Source organism: Euleptes europaea, chromosome 2, assembly GCF_029931775.1.
Source record: "Euleptes europaea isolate rEulEur1 chromosome 2, rEulEur1.hap1, whole genome shotgun sequence".
Taxonomy (NCBI): domain Eukaryota; kingdom Metazoa; phylum Chordata; class Lepidosauria; order Squamata; family Sphaerodactylidae; genus Euleptes; species Euleptes europaea.
In genome coordinates this window covers 109,814,238-109,834,611 of record NC_079313.1, presented here as the reverse complement: position 1 = coordinate 109,834,611, position 20,374 = coordinate 109,814,238, and the positions used below count along the sequence as shown (strand labels likewise).

The window sequence follows — 20,374 nt, the reverse complement described above, 5'->3', positions numbered from 1 at the left end:
AGATAAAGCTCACTTTTTGGCCAGCAGCCAGAAAGGGAAGGCACGTTACCAGACAGCCCCAGGCAGAGTCTCAATGCAATTGGAGCAGTTGGAACAGCCAATCAGATTCACGCTAATTTCCCATGCCAATTTGGGGATGAGGGTGGGATTCCTGTCTTACTTCTTGGAGTCAAATGAAATTATCTGCTAGTTTCAGGCTTCAAATAAACGTATACCCTTCACTAGTAACAGTTTGGCGCACTAGCTGACCATGACAGGAGATAGTCTGATATATACATGCTGAATAATGTCCTTTCAATCCAATTTCAATATACATTAGTGACTGTTTGCAATTAGATTTTGCCCTTCATACAGTCAAAACAGATTGCAGAGTGCATTGAAAGTTCATTATTCAGCATGTGTGAAGCACCCAGCAGGACGTAATGGTCAGAGAGTTGACTAGAATCAGCGAAAATCAGGTAGAAAGACCCTCTGTGCCATGGAAGCTTGCGGGGCGACCTTGGGCCAGTCGCACACTGTCAGCCTAATTTACATCACAGTGTTGTTGTGAGACTGAAATGAAGGAAAGAACAATGTAAGCCCCTTTAGGTCCCCACTAAGGAAAGCCCAGAGTATAAATGAAGTAAATAATGAAATGAAATAAAAAGTAATGATGAACTTGAGGAGCCCCGTGGCACAGAGTGGTAAGCTGCAGTACTGCAGTCCAAGCTCTGCTCACAACTTGAGTTCGAGCCCGACATAAGTCGGTTTCAGGTAGCCGGCTCAAGGTTGACTCAGCCTTCCATCCTCCTGAGGTTGGTAAAATGAGTACCCAGCTTGCTGGGGGTAAAAGGAAGATGACTGGGAAAGGCACTGGCAAACCACCCCATAAATAAAGTCTGCCTGGTAAATGTCAGGATGTGACGTCACCCCATGGGTCAGGAGTGACCCGGTGCTTGCACAGGGGACCTTTACCTTTTTAGTGATGAACCTAGATGCAGTGACAGGATCTTTGCTTACAAATATGTTGGGGTTCAGATGAAGAAGATGGGTTTTCCAGTATGATTAGCTCAGGCAGCTGACTAGATTGTTCCCTTTGATGTATTGGGCATTGTCCTAAACTCTATAAATCCTCTGTAATATGTCTTTCTCTATTAGAAACACTGATCTTTCTCTATATGGCCAGTATGTGAAATGATGTTATCTGGAAAGGATGTTTGTTTTTAGGATGAATCTTTTTGCAAAGGGTACCTGAAAACCTCACTTTGCATTTTAATCAATTTTAGCTGGCAATTTAATTCCCTGTAAATGTGTGAGTCTGATCAAGACATCTTCCCACCCTGGCCCTATGAGCTTCATGCTCTAGGTCTGAAAGTGAGGTGGGGGTGGCCTTACCAGTCTGTTTCCCCATGTTTTAGGCCAGCATAAGGCACTGGATGATTATAGGGGTCCTGGCTGTAACAAATCTGGATTTCTCCCAAAAATTCCATAATATTCAGGTGTTAATTCAGTATTTATCATTTCAATATCCGTTCAACACAGCAATTCAATATTGAATAATAATAGTATTGGTTTAGATTAGGTCTGTTGAATTAAAAAAAATTCGGTATAGTTCGGATTCGGCTGAATTCGGCCCGTTTAGATTTGGGATATACCGAAGTCTGAACTCCCCCACTTTGGGTCCATGCAATTCGGCGGGAATTCAAAGTTCGGGAAAAAAATTCGGCCGAATAAAGCCATTAAAAACACAACTGCGCCTTTCTGCGGCTCTGGGGGGGCATTTTTGGGGGTAGAGGTCCCAAACTTTCAGCGGAGCTTCAAAGGACCCTTCTTGCCAAACCCCCCAAGTTTTGTAAAGATTGGGTCAGGGGGGGCTGAGATATGGACCCCGAAAGGGGTCCCCCCACCCTTAATGTGCATCTCTGAGCAGAGCTTGGCACCCACGCACAAAGCTCCCAGCCCCGACAAACAGTTGATGAGAGCAAGGGCGGGGCAGGTGCAAAGACGTTTGCAAAGCAACACAACTGCAAAGCAACACTGCAAAGCAACACAACTGCAAAGCAACACCTTTGCAAATATGCAAAGGGCGGGGCAGGTGCTAAGAAGTTTGCAAAGCAACATAACTGCAAAGCAACACTGCAAATCAACACAACTGAAAAGCAACACCTTTGCAAACATGCAAAGGGCGGGGCAGGTGCTAAGAAGTTTGCAAAGCAACACAACTGCAAAGCAACACTGCAAAGCAACACAATTGCAAAGCAACACCTTTGCAAACATGCAACGCAACACCTGACACCTGGCAGTTTGCAAACCATGGAAAGGGACAGAGGCAGCTAGCTATGCATAATGAGTAGGAGGGGGTGGAATTTCCCCTTTTGCATGGGACTCGGGACCAGGCAAATGCATTCTTTAAGTCACCATTTGAAAACACCATTAGCAAGCATCAAAATAGACCTAACCGTCGTATGAATGAGGGAAAACCTGAGGACATACAACTGAAGCCCCCCCCCCTCAAACCAGGGAGAGAGAGACTCAAGGGGGCATACCCCCCCAGGCAGAACGGGCGAAAGCCCCCTTTGGCTTCCCCCACCCACCCACAGAAACTGCTCCCTCCCCACACACACACAGACTCTGCTTTCCCCCACACACACACACACAGGAGAAAAAGTATAGATTAAAGCCCCCAAAGGGGTCTTACTGTGGCTGTCTTCTGTTCAATCAACAGGGGCTGGGAGGAGGACTGGGTAATCCAATATAATTCCATTTGTATCCAATATGAGATCCATATGTATGCATCTCTCGAGGGTGATCCATTCATCCCAATAGGGAAAAGGGGAAAGCCCATATCTCGGGGTCCCCTGACCCAGTGTTTACAAAATTTGGGGGGTCTCTTAAGAAGGCTTGTCTGAAGCTCCGCTGAAAGTATGGGGTCTGTACCCCCCAAAATGCACCCCCTGCAGCCACGGAAAGAGAAAAGGGGGGAGCCGATATTTCTGCCCCCACTGAACCCATCTTTACAAAACTTGGGGGGTCTCTTAAGAAGGCTCATCTGAAGATATCCTGAAGATTTGGGGGCTGCACCCCCCAAAAAAGCACCCCCTGCAGCCACAGAAATGAAAAAGGGGGGAAGGGAAAAGGGGTGGAGCCCATATCTCGGGACCCCCTGACCCAAAGTCTACAAAACTAGGGGGGTCTCTTAACAAGGCTTGTCTAAAGCTCTGCTGAAAGTTTGGGGTCTGTACCCCCAAAAATGTGCCCCCTGCAGCCTCAGAAAGAGAAAAGGGGGGAGCCCATATCTCGGGACCCCTGATCCAATGTTTACAAAACTTTGGGGGTCTCTTAAGAAGGCTTGTCTGAAGCTCCACTGAAAGTTTGGGGTCTGTACCCCCAAAAATGCGGCCCCTGCAGCCACGGAAAGGAGCGAATGTGCACAAGCACCCCCACACACATACACACAAGGATTTCTCTCACTCTCTCTCTCTCCCCGGCGGGGCCGCGCAGCAGCTGATTCCTCCAGTACTCAATCCTGACTGATTGGCCAGAAGAAGACCCAGCTTGGCCACCGATTGGCCGGGGGAGGAGAATGCTGCTTACTGACGGCCCCAAATTTGCCGGATTTATTCGTGAACTCCCGAACTCACTGAATTTGGCTCCCCCGGTTTCCCGCCATTTTTTAGTTTGGTTCGTCCCGAACTAAAAACCGCCGAATCGGGAAATTCGGCTGTTTTTCAGTTCGGGCCGAACCGAATCGACAGCCCTAGTTTAGATAGCATCACCATATCTAGATGCTAATTGATATTTGCTTTTTAAAAATATTTGCTATTTGATAGCATTATTATTGCCTTCTAGCATTTCACATTTAATATTTAGGTATCAAGATTCTGTTTCAAACTTGCTTTAAAAGCAGTGTGCATACTGATGTTTTCATCCTGCTTGACCCATAGTCCTTGAAGCAGTATTATGCCTAGGGCTGTTGAAAAAAAAAATGGTATAGTTTGGATTCGGCCAAATTCGGACCATCTGGATTCGGGATATGCCGAAGTCCGAACTCTCTCGCTTTGGGACCGTGCAATTTGGCGCGAATTCAAAGTTTGGGAAAAAAATTCGGCCGAATAAAGCCATTAAAAACACAACTGCGCCTTTCCGCGGCTCCGGGGGGCATTTTAGGGGGTAGAGGTCCCAAACTTTCAGCGGAGCTTCAAAGGACCCTTCTTGCCAGACCCCCCAAGTTTTGTAAAGATTGGGTCAGGGGGGGCTGAGACATGGGTCCTGAAAGGGGTCCCCCCCACCCTTAATGTGCATCTCTGAGCAGAGCTTGCAGCCCACGCACAAAGCTCCCAGCCCCAACAAACAGCTGAGCTGTGGGGAGCAAGGGCGGGGCAGGTGTGAAGAAGTTTGCAAAGCAACACAACTGCAAAGCAACACAACTGCAAAGCAACACAACCATGTAAAGCAACACATTTGCAACCATGCAAAGCAACACCTGACACCTGGGAGTTTGCAAACCATGGAAAGGGACAGAGGCAGCTACTATGCATAATGAGCAGGAGGGGGTGGAATTTCCCCTTTTGCATCGGACTCGAGTCGGGACCAGGCAAATGCATTCTTTAAGTCACCATTTGAAAACCAGTTTTGAGCAAGCATCAAAATAGAGACTCAAGGGGGCACACACACCCCAGGCAGAACGGGCAAAAGCCCCCTTTGGCTCCCCCACCCACCCACAGAAACTTCTCCCTCCCCACACACACACACATACTCTGCTTTCCCCACACACACACACGCACAGGAGAAAAATTATAGATTAAAGCCCCCAAAGGGGTCTTACTGTGGCTGTCTTCTGTTCCATCAGGAGGGGCTGGGAGGCTTGTATCCAATATGAGATCCATATGTATGCATCTCTCGAGGGTGATCCATTCATCCCAATAGGGAAAAGGGGAAAGCCCATATCTCGGGGGGCCCTGACCCAATGTTTACAAAAATTGGGTGGTCTCTTAAGAAGCCTTGTCTGAAGCTATGCTGAATGTTTGGGGGTTGCAACCCCAAAAATGCACCCCCTGCAGCCACGGAAAGAGAAAAGGGGGGAGCCCATATTTCTGCCCCCACTGAACCCATCTTTACAAAACTTGGGGGGTCTCTTAAGAAGGCTTGTCTGAAGCTATGCTGAAAGTTTGGGGGCTGCACCCCCAAAAAAGCACCCCTTGCAGCCACGGAAATGGAAAAGGGGGGAGGGAAAAGGGGGAGCCCATATCTCGGGACCCCCTGACCCAATGTTTACAAAACTTGGGGGGTCTTTTAAGAAGGCTCGTCTGAAGCTCTGCTGAAAGTTTGGGGTCTCTACCCCAAAAATGCGCCCCCTGCAGCCACGGAAAGGAGCGAATGTGCACACACACCCCACGAGGATTTCTTTCTCTTTCTCTCCCCGGCCGGGCCGTGCAGCAGCTGATTCCTCCAGTAATCAATCCTGACTGATTGGCCAGAAGAAGACCCAGCTTGGCCACCGATTGCCCGGGGGAGAATGCTGCTTACTGACGGTTATGCTGCTGCGCCCCTAATTTGCCGAATTTATTCGTGAATTCCCGAACTCGCTAAATTCGGCTCCCCCGTTTTCCCGCCATTTTTGAGTTCGGTTCGTCCCGAACTAAAAACAGCCAAACCAAATCGACAGCCCTAATTGTGCCATGTATCTGAAGTGTTCAGTTCAGTGCACACAGTATGCCAATAATAAAATGCCAACATTGAAATAGGCTTGGCAGAACCCTTCAACTGAAGCTGGACTCTAGCTACTGGTAGATCCTGATCCTAGGATCCAGATGCCATAGTCCTGAGAATAGAAGATGATGTTTCTCTTCTTCCTAATTGTAATGATTGGATGACGTTTTTGTTTATCCATTTTTGTTTATCCATTCTTAAATATAAATGGCCAGCTTTAAGTAATTAATTATGAAATTCTCTCTAATGCTTCAATGGATGATAACATTGCAATTCAATATTTATGAAGTACTGGGTTCCTCTAAATATAGAAAACATAGCTATTTGTTAAAATTTTGAAAAGCAGAAAGAGAGAAGGGGGGAGAAAATGCCACTTATTCATTAAAATTATTCAAATGAAAAATGTCTTCTTCCCTCCTAGTTGTTGATTAAACTGGACCATTAATTCATAGTCATTCCTATCTCCTTGCTTTGTTAGCATTTCTTGTGTCTGAAGTTTCTCTATCCTCTGGGGAAAAAAGGAAGGACTTTCTACTTTATGAGCAGTTGAAGGCTTACAGGAGGAGAAGTGAGAGATGCAACAAATTTTGTATTTGGAATCAAATATTTGTTCAGCCAGTCCTGAGCTTTAGTATATAGTATTCAGTATAAAGCAACATGGGGATCAGGCCATTGGTCTGTCATAGTCAGTGTTGTCTACTCTGAGTGGCAGCAGCTCTCCAGGATCTCAAGTTGAAGTCCTTCACATCACCTACTTCCTCATCCTCTTATCTGGAGATGTTGGAATTTGAACGGCAGGCCTTCTGTGTGCAAACCAGGTACCCATATTCCTGAGCCACAGCCACCACTCCCAATTAAAAACCAGTGGGCTATAGTACCATAGCCCAGTGCTCAGTCTTCAAATCTGGTTTCAAATCCCACATTCCAGGAATGATCTGTGGCAGTAGTGTCTCCTGAGTAATAGTGAAGTAATGTATGTTCACTTGTTGGAAAACTGGTGGATACTCAGTTTTGAGGTACAAATTTGCTGACTGCACAGTAAATGTGTAAATGTTACTCCCCACATAAAGAAAATACATAAAACTTTCTTGGTACCTACCAAACTAGCAAGTCAGTAGGGAAGGTCCTAGTTGTTCTCCTTGCAAATGCAGTAGGGTTCTTCTGCTTGTCATGACTCCATTCCAGATAGAACTGAAGGTGCAAATTGTAACAGAGCTCTATGAAAAGTGTACTTTGTTCAAATATCTCTTGGCCCCAAACCATACATGTTTGGGAAGTTGGAGACAGTTGTATACTTAGCATAATGACATAATCCCAGGGATCCGTTCTGCTAGCAATAGTTCTTTCCTCTATTGCGGGGAGCCTTCCCTTTACACAAGCCTCTTGCTTCAAGGAAAGTCTCCTTGGACTGGAGGAAAATGGCACCATTAGTGAACACAGGATCCAGCTCAATGCCTTGTCCCACCCCCCACACAAAATCAAGACTTCCGTGAATAGCAACTGCATGAATTACAGGGCAGAAGCCTTTATTTCAGTATCATAATGGTCACACGCATGTATCTTGAGCCCCCATTTAGATCTGCTGGGGTGGTGTATTTGTGTATGCTAAGATGAAAGATGAAAGTTGCACCCATTCAGGAACCATTCAGCTTTGTCAAATATTCCTGTTCTTCAATATAAGTGTGCTTTTAAAAGAAATATCTCATTTGAGTCCAGCTGTCTTTTCTCTCTCTGCATTTGTCGAATGAACTGAACTCTGCGGATGCTTTATATACCAGGTATTCAGGGAAGAGGAAGCATGACCACAAGCCTATCCTTTTCCTGTACTCTGCTTCCTTCCTTCCTTCCTTCCTTCCTTCCTTCCTTCCTTCCTTCCTTCCTTCCTTCCTTCCTGTAGCTATCTTCTTCCCCCTGTCCTCCCCAAAGAGCTAGGGTTGCTCAGAGATGTGGTCTGGACCTTCAGGGCAGAGAGGGACTAATGAAGGAAGACAGCTGCATTTGCAACACTTGTTTTCTTTTCACTCCTTGGAATGAACTGCCTGTTCATGGTCCATTGATCGGGTCCTTTTTTTTCTCCCCCCAGTGCTGGTGCTGGGAGGACAGGGTGCTTTATTGCCATTGACATCATGCTTGACATGGCGGAAAATGAAGGTGTGGTGGACATTTTTAACTGCGTCCGGGAGCTGCGATCCCAGAGGGTCAATTTGGTGCAGACGGAGGTAGGTGCGAGATAATGTCTTTTCTTGTTTGTTAAACCGCTCCCAAGAAAATAATTCCGCTGCCCTACCAGGTGGTCCTATATGGGAAAAGGAGTGAGCCTAGGGATGCAATATAATGGTCAATTAATCATCAGGATTAATTGATTTTCATCCTTTTGATTGATTAAGATTAATTAGACAAGAGGCCATTAAAAATGAATGTAATTATTATTAATATAAGGGCTGACACAAAGGCAGGCTGCTGGCATGATTGTAGAAGAGGTGTTTCCCCTTCTCTCCCACCCAGGAGGGAACGTTTCCATGTGCAAATTTCATCTGAAAACACAGTATGCTATTTTTCTTCAGAGCTATTTTTTCCCCTTTTGCTTAATTAATCAATTAAATCTCAGAGGATTAATTTATTTGATTTGTGACTTAAAACTCATGCTATTGATCACTTCTCTGTGCTGTGTCCCGTTTGGTTGTACTGTTCCCTCATCTCTCTACATTGACTGTCATTCAGAGTGTTGAAAATATTCGAAACCAATGCTTAGCAGTTTCCAACCTGTCAAATTTGATGTGAACAAACCACAACAGAAATTTCCACTTCCAAGTCAAACTGCAGCAGTCACAAGATTTGGGTCTCTGGCCAAACATTTCCCTTCCCACCCCGGGTAGGATATCTTAAAGCCACTTCATGCAGTAGTTTAGAACTACCCAGCTTTTCCCCACTAACAGTTATTTGGAGGCTGTGTGACCCTTCCGCCAACATAAGTGCTCTCTTATTCCATGATAAGAGGCACTTGCACTGGCAGTGGGGGCAGTGCCGTCAGCGCCTGGGCACCACAGAGCTGCACACTGCTCCCCTGCCACTGCAGTCTTTCCAGGACCTAAATCCCAGAAAAAAAATGTGGCACCGGCATGGGGGGGGGGCATTCCCAGAGGCGGAGCTGATGTTAGACAGCTTCCTAAGCCCCTCCAGCCTGGGAATGCTCCCTCCACCAACAGAGTTGCTGCATCGGGTTTTTCCTGGCACAACCTCGCTGTTTTCAATGGGGGGAAATGCCCCATTCCCCCCCCAAAAAAAAAGATTTTAAAAGGCTTTTTTAGTCTTTCGGCAGCCGGGAAACCATTTTGGAGGTGCCGCGGCTACGCCACCCTCAGCCGCCATAAAGCTCAGGAATAAGCTGCCCGTCTTCCCTTCTTCTCCTTATTACAGCCCTCATCCCACATGGGTTGTGTCCGTGTAGGTCCCATGATACCCACCATGGCTATTTTGGGCAGTCAAAAGGGTTTCCCTCCTCCTGTTTCACCAGTGAAAAAGCTAGCTGGACACAACCCATTACATTTTTGCAGCGCATTCCTGAGCCTGAAGGGCAAAAGCCCTTAGAAGGCCAGGAAGGCACTGCGGCAACATTCGGGGGCCCGCACCGGTGTCTGGGCAACTTATGCCAGCATTAGTGGCCCCAACGCTGGCAGGAACGCTCGGATGCTGGTCATCGGGCGCTGCCATGGCACCACCGCCCCAGAACACTGATGGGGCCTTCCGCCAGCATCCCACTGGTGTCAAAGCCCCTGTCGGCATCCCAGGAGGCGTCCCGGCATCCTGGAAGGCGTTCCCAGGGCGGGCTGGGGGGAGGAGCTGCCATGAGGCAGCTTCCGGTCCCCTTTTGCCCCGTGAATGCCAGTGCAGAGATGGGCAAGCTTCGTTTTTCTCTATGGGGTGTAAAAGTCCCCATTTCACACACAAAAATCCTCTAAAAGGCTTTTTTGGGGGGGGCGTGCGGGGAACGGCTTTAGGAGGTGGCGTGGCAGCGCCTCCACCCCGCCGTCCGTGCACACTGACTCTCAGGAATAAGCTGTGAGTCAGACATGCACAGTACAATCCTATATCAACTGAGTGTTGCACTGCATGCTTCTGACACCCTGGGCTCTGACTAACAAATACTGAGGTCATACTGGCTTGTATCCTGCCATTCTGCTCAGCAAAACTCGAAAGCTTCCTCTAACAAGTGACTTTTCCTCCAAAAGCAGATGAACTGTTTTAAGCTGAAAGAATGCTCCTGAGGTTGGAGAAAGACTTCATCCTAACACTGAGCAGAGTGTTAGGATGCATGCCATTAAATCTGTTGGTCTTTCTGGTGCCACAATACTCTGTTTTGGCTGCAACAGAACAGACTAACAGGGTGACTCCCTGAAATTCCTATGTATGTTTAATAGGAACTAAGTCTTACTGAATTCTGTGGGCCTTACTTACAAGCAGATATACATAGGATTGCATTCTTATGGTATTTTAAGTGTAGAATTAAACATAAATGTATGATTGCCAAACAGACTAAAACTAAGTTGGAGGAGAGCATTTTTACACTAACAAAATTTGTTTGTGCACTTTTTAGATGATGCAATATTTTCTTAGGGTCTGTAAATATTGAAACTATTCAACATCCTTGTTTTTGTAAATAAGAAGAACAATTCCCATCAGATTACACATTAAAATATCATATACACTGATTATTTTCCTGACTGTACCATATTGAAATTGGTATTATATATATGTGTTAAGTGCCGTCAAGTCACTTCCGACTCATGGCGACCCTGTGAATAAGTGTCCTCCAAAATGTCCTGTCTTTGACAGCCTTGCTCAGATCTTGCAAATTGAGGGCTGTGGCTTCCTTTATTGAGTCAATCCATCTCTTGTTGGGTCTTCCTCTTTTCATGCTGCCCTCAACTTTCCCTAGCATTATTGTCTTTTCCAGTGACTCTTGTCTTCTCATAATGTGCCCAAAATATGATAGCCTCAGTTTAGTCATTTTAGCTTCTAGGGTCAGTTCAGGCTTGATTATATATAAAAGATTATATATAAAAGATTGCAAAGGTGAAATCAGTAGACAAGTAGAGCATCTGATTCTGCTCTATGTATACAACACTTCTTCCCCATTAAAAAAAAAATCCTACACTGTTTTCACAGGGAGGAAGTGTTTTGTTTTGCTTGTTTAGCTAAGAAATCTGTGGGATTGTTGGGAGTTCCTTTATCAAAGCAGCCCATGTAAAACTGCTCCTAATAGGACAGGCAGTGATGAATGTACATCTTCTCGCTTGATAGGAACAATATGTCTTCGTTCATGATGCCATTCTGGAAGCATGCCTATGTGGCAACACAGCCATCCCAGTTTGTGAATTCAGATCCATATACTACAACATCAGCAGACTGGACCCACAGACAAATTCCAGCCAGATAAAAGATGAATTCCAGGTAAAAAAAAAGCCCCAAAATAACAGATCCCATGTTTTGTTGGTCATGTGAGAAGGGTGCATGGGTGCATCTGTGTATGAAAAGGGGCTGGTACAATGGGAAATGTGTCCATCTGTCTGTCTATTGTGAGGCTGGGGAAAAGGATCTCTATCAATTTAGGCTGAAACAATATGCCTCTGCATAAAATGTACTTCTTCTTTGGTTAATTTTACATACGAGCCTGTTCCAGTGTGTGAAGTCCAGTAAGGTTCATCAGGAGAAAGGAAAAGCAGTGTTGGTGAGAACGGGGTGGAAAGCAGTCTTCAGGGCACCTGAGGAGGATGGCAGAGCCATGCAGAGTCACACACACATCCCCACTGTGCACTCCTACGTGGAGGTTTGAAGCCAGTTGCTGGAGCCAAGTATCAAGATGGGACCCAACAGCTGGAACAGACTGCTGCGGTTCTCGGCTATCTTCATACTCCAAACGTATTAAGATAGAAGGGAAATAAGACGCCTCTCTAAAACAGATTGGAGCCAAAAGTTTCAAGTCTTACTGGTGGATTGGAGAGATACCAATTGGTCAGGAAAATATCTCCTAAGGAGGGAGACAGTGGGGGTGTCAATGTCCTGTTTGATGAGGTTGATAACCTGAATAGAATAACAAACTTGATTATATGGTAGCCATTTGGCTAGATCAAATTCTGGGGAAAACATAGGAAAAGGAATGAATATTACACTAAGAGGTGGATGTGCTGGCATGTCGCCACTAAATCTCAGGCAGACCCAGTTGCATGTTTGTGTAATGCAAAATTCAGTTAACTGAGACACTGTTGTTGCCTATAGAATGAGGGAGGGGTGAGTGGATGCAAATGAAAGCAACCATTCCCAAGCAAATCGTCAATTGCCTTTCTTCCTGTCTTTGAAGTAGAAGATGTTTTGTTGCATTGAGATTCCCTGTCTGCCTTCTAGATTAGGGAAATACATACTTTTCTAATATTCCAAATCTCAAGAGAAGTTGGGCTGAAGGGACCCGAATAATGCTGAATAAATAAATTTGGCATTATATGGGTCTGCTTTTTTCTGCTCCGCCTTTTTTTTACCTAAACAAAAAAACCCCAAAAAAATACTGAAAAGGAATCTTTTTGAGTTTTTTTTATTTAAAAAATGGGCATATTCACCCCTATCAGACATGCTTGGTGATTGCAGCCTCTCTCTTTTTATCAGTCAGTCACTAAAAACTGTTTTCTGTTCTGGTTGGGAAATTTGGCCTATTGGGTCATTTTATGTTGCATTCATTCTTTTGCCTTTGAAGAGAACACTGAAATTTATGCTCTTGTGAACTGGAGGGAAAAAAGGGTGATCAAAGTGGGACACGTTTAGTGGTATCTATTTTTAGTACTGTTTTTTAGTACGGATACCAAGGCAACAATTAGGCTTGATGGCCCTTTTTGTTACAGCTCAGGAATAAAAACATAACCGTTCTAACAATGTACAGAACATTCTTCTTCCATTCACCAAATTGTTAGAAAATTGCTTTCGATTATTAAGTTTGACTTGCCTCATATAACAAGGTTATGACAAAGTTAGATGGACTTTATTTCTTGGTTTCCAAAGTATGAACCCCAAAAGGTCCTCAACATTTAATTTATGGGTATCCATATTGTTTCTTCACAGAGTATCAAAGAGCTATATAAATGTTTGAAATATATTGTTTTACACAAATAAACCAGCAGATACCAATAGATATGACTCTCAGACCCAGAATACAGGGAACTATGTGCCTTCTGGCTAAACAAAATTAGACTGCCCTTACTGGTGTATGAGACTCCTGTTGCAGTAGCCAGCTCCAGTATAATGCACAATAAAAGTACCCTATGTAACTTTATTGAATATTGCAGTTACCAACGTCTAGATGTGGCATGTACTATAGCAACTAGGGATTTCAGTTGCTGCAACAGTTTCTCACCATCTCTGATATTGGAAATCTTAATTTTGATTGGATCAGGATACTTGTATCTATACTTATGGACCCAGCATCCAGTGGGAACAGGAGGATGGTGAGGCGACCTACCACCGGGCACGCAAGAACCACCAGAAACGTTACTGGAATGAAAATGGCCACAACTTTATTAGTCACATCTGACAGAGCCTTGGGGCTACATTGAGGGCAACGGATCTGAGCATCGGCTGATCCGCCTGCTGGCCAATATGCAGACCACCTACCCTAGCCTGCCTGCTGGGGGCATACCATGGGAGGACAACATGTGGGATTCCACATGGGCATAGGCCACTGTGTGTTTTCCTCTGCCACTTGAAGTGAGAGTGCCTTGACTGTCCCCAAGCTGGGCATGTCCCCTGCAAGTCCTTACCCCAAAATCCCTGAAGGGGCACCCCCAAATATGGGGGGAAAGGGCATGCAGGCTAAATATCCCCCCAAAATGGATCTGACCTCATGCTGACACTGCCATAAGAGGTGGGTAGGGAACCCCAGGGAACCCTCCTGGCTCCCACCAAAGCTCCTACAACTTTAACCAAACCCACAAATGACTCCGAATCTCATGTTCTGACCCCACTCCAAGAGGTGGACACCATCCACCAGAATAGTACCTCCTGCTGGAAGGAAATGTCCTGGTGGCAAATAAGGTAACCCCAGGGCAACAACAACCTTGCCCTCTGTGTTTGTAACCTTCCACCTGGCCACATCCACCTTGTCTGGACAACAACCCCTCACCAGTAGCTCTTCTCCAACAGAAAAGCAGGGTGCCTGGCAGCATAGAGAGAGACTGCAGGTCCACTCTTGCCATTTGTGCCAAGTCCTTGCCCTTGCAGTCGCCCTGGTAATTTTTGCCCAGCTGCACAACCAGGATGGCAGGGTGGCCATACTATTGGATATGCCAAAAATGTGGGCAAGAGCGAGTCCCAAATGTCCCTCATCCACTGGCCATTTTCCCAGCCACACTGCTCACCCCAGTGGCCAGCAAACTCCACGTCACTCTCCTTCCATTCCTCACGGGTGCATAAACAGGGCACCAGGTGAATCCATGGCCCATGCTTCTTAAAGTTGTGTGGTCTTTTACATTGCCAGGATTGTATTGACATTTTCAATGCTAATGTCCCTGAGAAAGTTGGCTGAGGGGAGAAATACAGATCTGAGAAATAAAACCATAACAAGGTTTTTACACTTGATTATACTTCAGAGAGTTTTTTACAACTTTTTTAAAAAATGAAAATTATTCTAAAATTTTATGGTAGACTGAAGAATTCACATTCAATTACAGAGTCTACTCTAGGCATGCACAGAGCCTGGAGAAGATATCTAAAGCAAAAGATAAGTGAAAATATTGACTGCCGTGTATCAGAAATTCTTTAACTTGTGATGTGGAGATGCAGCACAGTCTAGGGATGCCCTTGGTAATGTCAGGCTGTTCCCTTGCATTTGCCAGCATAGAATCATAGAGTTGGAAGGGACCACCAGGGTCATCTAGTCCAACCCCCTGCACAATGCAGGAAATTCACAACTACCTCCCCCACACACCCCCAGTGACCCCTACTACATGCCCAGAAGATGCCCAAGATGCCCTCCCTCTCATCATCTGCCTAAGGTCATAGAATCATTGCTAACAGATGGTCATCTAGCCTCTGCTTAAAAACCTCCAGGGTTACCACCTCCCAAGGAAGCCTGTTCCACTGAGGAACTGCTCTAAGTGTTAGAAAATTCTTCCTGATCGCTAGACAGAAACTCTTTTGATTTAATTTCAACCTGTTGGTTCTGGTCCGACCTTCTGGGGTAACCGAAAACCACTCAGCACCATCTTCTATATGACAGCCCTTCAACTACTTGAAGAAGGTTATCATATCCCCTCTCAGTCTTCTCCTCTTCAGGCTAAACATACCCAGCTCCCTCAACCGTTCCACATAGGACTTGGTCTGAGGATTTGGTCTGAGATTTCCCATAGGGTTTGGTCACCTCTAGTGTGGTGAAAAATTGGTCTCTTCATGGTCCCATTGCCACACATGAGCTGGGGGCTTAGCCTGGTCTAGAAACATCCCCATATTGTGCTGTGACTCAATCTTATATGCACTGGGGCCCAAGCTGAATCCATCTATTTTTGTAAATTGTAATAAATAGCCTAGATTCTTTCCAGTTCTAGTGAGACTGCCATTAGGAATGCACACCTCAAAAAAATCGATATTTTTGTTCAAATCCAGATATCAGGGAGATGAAAAATATCAGCATTCCTAGTTATCTGGGTTCCAAATACCAGTTTAGTATTTGGATCATTGGGGGGGGGGGTTTCAATATTATCCAGCTCCATTATTCCCCATGGAGAATCTTTCTGGGCGGGGGGGGGGGGGCTGTAGAGGCTGCTTCTTAAGCTAATGGTGCCACAATTGCAGCAGAGCTGCTGGTGCCTGTCGCCAAGTTTCAGGTGAATTTGATGAAGAGATCCAATTACATGGGTCCCTGAACAAGGGACCTCCATTGTTATCCTCCATTGTTTCCTTTGGTGGGGGGGGGGTTCCATTCTTTCTCCAGGGCAAAGAAAAGCCAAAGACACAAGAGCAAACAAAGCAACCACTGGCCAAAAGCTTCCCAATGCAAATAGAACCAATAAGTTCAAAGAACCAATGCAGAACCAGGTAATCTCAGCAGAAACATGGGACAACATGGCAAGCCTAACACAACAAATGTCAAATCAGAGACTCCTTCAAGGCAAACCCATTTAAAAAGGAATGCCATTACAAGCCTAGGAAATGTCAAACAAGAGAATCCAAGCCAATGTAGAACCCAAGAATTAAAACCAATATCAAATCAGAGAAATCAATGCAAATCCCCAGTTGAAGCAAACCGACTTGAACAAAGAACACAATGCTGCAAGACCAACAAAACCAATTTCAAAGGACAGAAACCAAGCCAAACCAACCTGCAAGCTTATACCAAACCCTGGCAAGAAGACACCAACACAGACACACAGTAAAGTTAAAGAAAAACAGCCCCAGGAGCCTTAAAATTCTGGCTCCTGAGATTCCTGGTCACGCCTGAATATTTTTGGTCTTTTGGGGGGAACCATTTTCCAGTATCCCAGAAAATCCCAGTTACCATCCAGACACTCAAATATATCTGAAAAATATCAACAAGGTATTTTTTCAGATATGTATTTCGACCAGAAGTATCCGCCCTCCGACATGGGACACCAGCTCGAGTGCCAAGGTGAAATTTGGCAGCATCTCTTTATAGGGTATTCTTTCAGATTAATCAGTAACACCCAAACAGACAACTTGCACTGAAGAGTGATATTAAAAAATAGAGGGCACCCAGAGGGAATAATAAATTGCATAGAACAACATAACACTGCCTTTCGTTCAGCCTGTGCTTCTTTCTTTTCTGTGCAGGTAGTGAGGAGTCATTACTTGCCCCAAAACATGTTGGAGAATGACATGTACAAGGGGAAAGAAGTTCTTTGCAGTGTTTCATTGAAGGTTGCCCTTCAGCTGTCTTTTTGATAATCATGTAGGATGCTCTCACAGCTTAATTTGAAGTTTGGTTTTCTCAGGGCTCAGCTGTGCAAACTGTTTTCAGTGCCAGGCTTAGTCCTTAAATAAATGAAAAAGGAAAGGAATTTGGTTTTCTCCCTTGCTAAAGAAAAGACAAGCCCTGCCTGGATCTTTTCATGACACTCCTATTCAACAATGATCACATGTGAGTATAGATGAGAACCTTAGAATATTTATGTAGTGGATGTGTAAATGGTCAAACAACCTTTGCTGTTGTTTGACCATATACACATCTAGTCTAGAAGGAAAACCTTTGGGTCCCAATTTAAGTGGAGTTTTTTGCCAGTGTGTAGTTTTAAATTTTGCTTCAGAATTCAATATTGAAGCCCCTATGATGTAGAGAAGAAGAAGAGAGAAGAGTTGGCTTTTTATATGCCAACTTCCTCTATCACTTAAGGAAGAATCAAACTGGCTTACAGCCATCTTTCCTTCCTCTCCCCACAACAGACACCCTGTGAGGTAGGTGGGGCTGAGAGTGTGTGACTAGTTCAAGGTCCCCAACTGGCTTCATGTGGAGGAGTGGGGAAACAAATCTAGTTCACCAGATTAGCTTCTACCGCTCATGTAGAGGAGTGGGGAATCAAACCTGGTTCTCCAGATCAGAGTCCTCCATTCCAAACCACCGCTTTTAACCACTACACCATGCTGGCTCAATATTTCTTAGAGCATACTGCCTGGATAATGGATTGTCCATGACTATGGGAAAGTGTTATAACCTCCTCTTCACAGCTAGACTCCAATTATCAGTGACAGTTTCTATACAGATTTCTATGCTGGCACCTACTTTTTAAATACCCTATGCACTGAATGCTACTATGTAGCCCAAGAAACAACATATGTGTTTTAAACATAGGCACCATCATTACAAAACTTTGCATGTGGATTATGATTTATGACTATGTGCCTCAGAATGGTACCTGGAGGCTTCAGCTGGGATCAGAACCTCCTCTTTTAAAACTGTGTTCGTTGATGACATCAACTAAGCGGCTGCAGGGTTGGAGAGGAGAAACCAGGGTGACATTAATAAGTATAGGTTTTCCTGTATTTGTATCTAAGTGAACAATCTGGGTCTGCAGACGTGTTTGAGTGTTGGTTTATCAGATTAGTGAGAAAAGAGACACTGATGAATCACTAAGAGGCCAAATGTCTAGCCATTCTCATGATGAAGCTTATCATATGCACCCTGGCAACGGAGTGTAATTACAAGAGATTTTAGCTTGGTTGTTCTTTTTGCGAGACTGCTGCCCAGTGGGATGCTATCAAAGGGATTTAGCATTGTGGGAGAGAATTTTGGCTTGGCTGTTCATGTTGGAGACTTACTGCTAGCTATGCATAAATTCCTGCCGAGATCACAGATTTATACCATTCCACATTTCTGATAGTTTGAAGTCTGTTTATTCTGACTCTGATTTTAATATCTGGATGTACCATATATTTCTGTAAAAGAATAAACGGGCATCATTCAGTGTGGTTTTGATTCTGTGAATTTCATAGTTATTTGGGAGGAAACAGTTAAGTTACTTGTGTTAATGTAATCATTTTTGAGCTGAACCTGAAGCAGTCTGGGTATACAGAATAACTTCCACCTTCCATTGCACATTGAACTGAGGATAGTTTCTTCTCTCCAAATTCAGATGGCAATGTACTGTGCAAAAATCTTATTTTAAGTATGGAAGAACTTTATTGAATATTTCAGTTACCTCATATTTTTGGCTTGGACCTTATGACTGTGTTCCACACGTGCTTTGCTCTAGCCACAGTGCAGATCAATTCTCTTTGCTTTTAGTACTTATGAGTGTGCATGACAAAATTCCCAAGCTGAAGATATACGTAGAAAACTCTGGTTCGGGTTGTTACAGTGATTTCCCAGAATGGGAATACAAATCCATGATTCTTGGGAATTATGGGGGGGGGGAATTCCTCAAACAATATGTCCCCCTCCCAATTCCAGGCATTTACCATCAATGCAGCATGCACTCAAATTTTCTTTAATTTATCTATAGGGAACCTTGCCCTATATTTGAAACAAACCTTAGATTTCCGCTAGTTAAACAGAACGGACAAAACAGAATTTGTCTTTTATGTTAAAAGTTGCGCCTCTTCTGGAGTTGAATACTAATCAACATGACTTCTCCCTTTCACAGACCCTTAACATAGTAACGCCTCGGGTCCGGCCAGAAGATTGCAGTATTGGACTCTTACCCAGGAATCATGACAAGAACCGCTGCATGGATGTCCTCCCGCTGGATCGGTGCCTCCCCTTCCTCATCTCTGTTGATGGGGAATCAAGCAACTACATTAACGCTGCACTCATGGATGTAAGGACAGATTTCAACCCCTATAGTGAAGTTATGTAAAGTAGCAGCTTTTGGTGTACCATTACTTGTCAAAAAGCCTACAGCAATATATGTGCTTTCCCCCTCCATTTTACTGTGTTTTCCCCCCTCCATTTTACCTTTACCACAAACTGTGAAGTAAGTTATGTTGAAAGATAGAATTATAGTGTCATAGAATCATAGAGTTGGAAGAGACCACCAGGGTCATCTAGTCCATCCCCCTGCACAATGCAAGAAATTCACAACGACCTCTCCCCAACACCCCCAGTGACCCCTACTCCATGCCCAGATGGCAAAAAAGTCTTCCGGATATCTTCCCAACTTGAGCTTTGTGGTTCAATGAAGATTTGAACTTGAACTTTCCTGGTCTAGGCCTATCATTATGATTACCACTCTATACCGTGACTTACATATCATTTTAAAAATGAGACATCCAGAACATTCATCAGCCACATGTATACAGCACAGGGATATTGAAGGAGGTGGTTGTCTTTGGCTCCATTTTATAGCGTTTGAATACCAAGTCTTATTTGGTCTTTTTTCACCTGAATACATATGACCTGCTGCAAAATACATCTACCCATCTCCCTTTAGCAAAGATAGCACAGGTGTGTTTTGTTGTTGATGTTTCCCCTTTAAGAAATAATCAGGAGAAAGAGCTACTGTGGCTCAGTGGTACAGCCACTACTTAAGTTGATGGTGCACCAGAACAGAAAAAAAGCAAAAGTGTGGTTCTTCCAGAGGAGGTGCTGATGTCAACGCCTACTTGACTGTCTGCCAGTGAAATATGATTCTGCAGTATGGGATGGGATTTGAGTATGGGAACAAGCAAACAGGTCATTTACGCATGAGAGTTTTGCCTGTGGTTTGTTGCTGGCTGGACCCACACTTTCCTGTTGGGAACCTATGCACCAGCAGCCTCCAAGCTCAAATCAAGTCCCGCCCCTTTAAAAGCTGCTTTGTAATTGCAATGCTCACTGTGAGAGAAGATCCCCCCACCTAATTGCTCCATTAAAAAGCATTTTAAGAACAATAAACAAAAAATGGAGCAATCTGAAAGAAAAAGGGGGGAGAAATCCAAGCCTCCATTTTAAAACGCCTTTCTTTTGCTCAGAAAGAGCTCCAAGGAAGCAGGAAGTATTTGAATCTCCACCTCTTTACACACTGCTTTGTGATTGGCTGTGAGAGAAGTCAATCTTTTTGTAGCCTGGTTTTGCCATCTGCAGGGAGATTTCAGCGGGGCTGAGCTCAGGTTAGAGGGGAAATTATTAACAGAGGAATGGGAAGACCCAGGCATTGTGAGGGCTGGCAGTGAAGTCGTTTCTAATGGACGGGGAACTCGTGCAGAGCTCCAAGGAACA

General features: G+C 44.7%; 1 protein-coding gene across 1 annotated transcript in view; it reads left to right on the top strand.

Annotated features, from left to right (window-relative positions):
- The window catches only part of PTPRT (protein tyrosine phosphatase receptor type T), a 764,724-nt gene that overhangs the window by 726,107 nt on the left and 18,243 nt on the right, over positions 1 to 20,374 (top strand). The window contains exons 25-27 of the mRNA XM_056844110.1: positions 7,772 to 7,907; positions 10,990 to 11,139; positions 18,822 to 18,995. Coding sequence (XP_056700088.1) covers positions 7,772 to 7,907; positions 10,990 to 11,139; positions 18,822 to 18,995 — 460 coding nt within the window. The remainder of the gene's footprint in view (positions 1 to 7,771; positions 7,908 to 10,989; positions 11,140 to 18,821; positions 18,996 to 20,374) is intronic.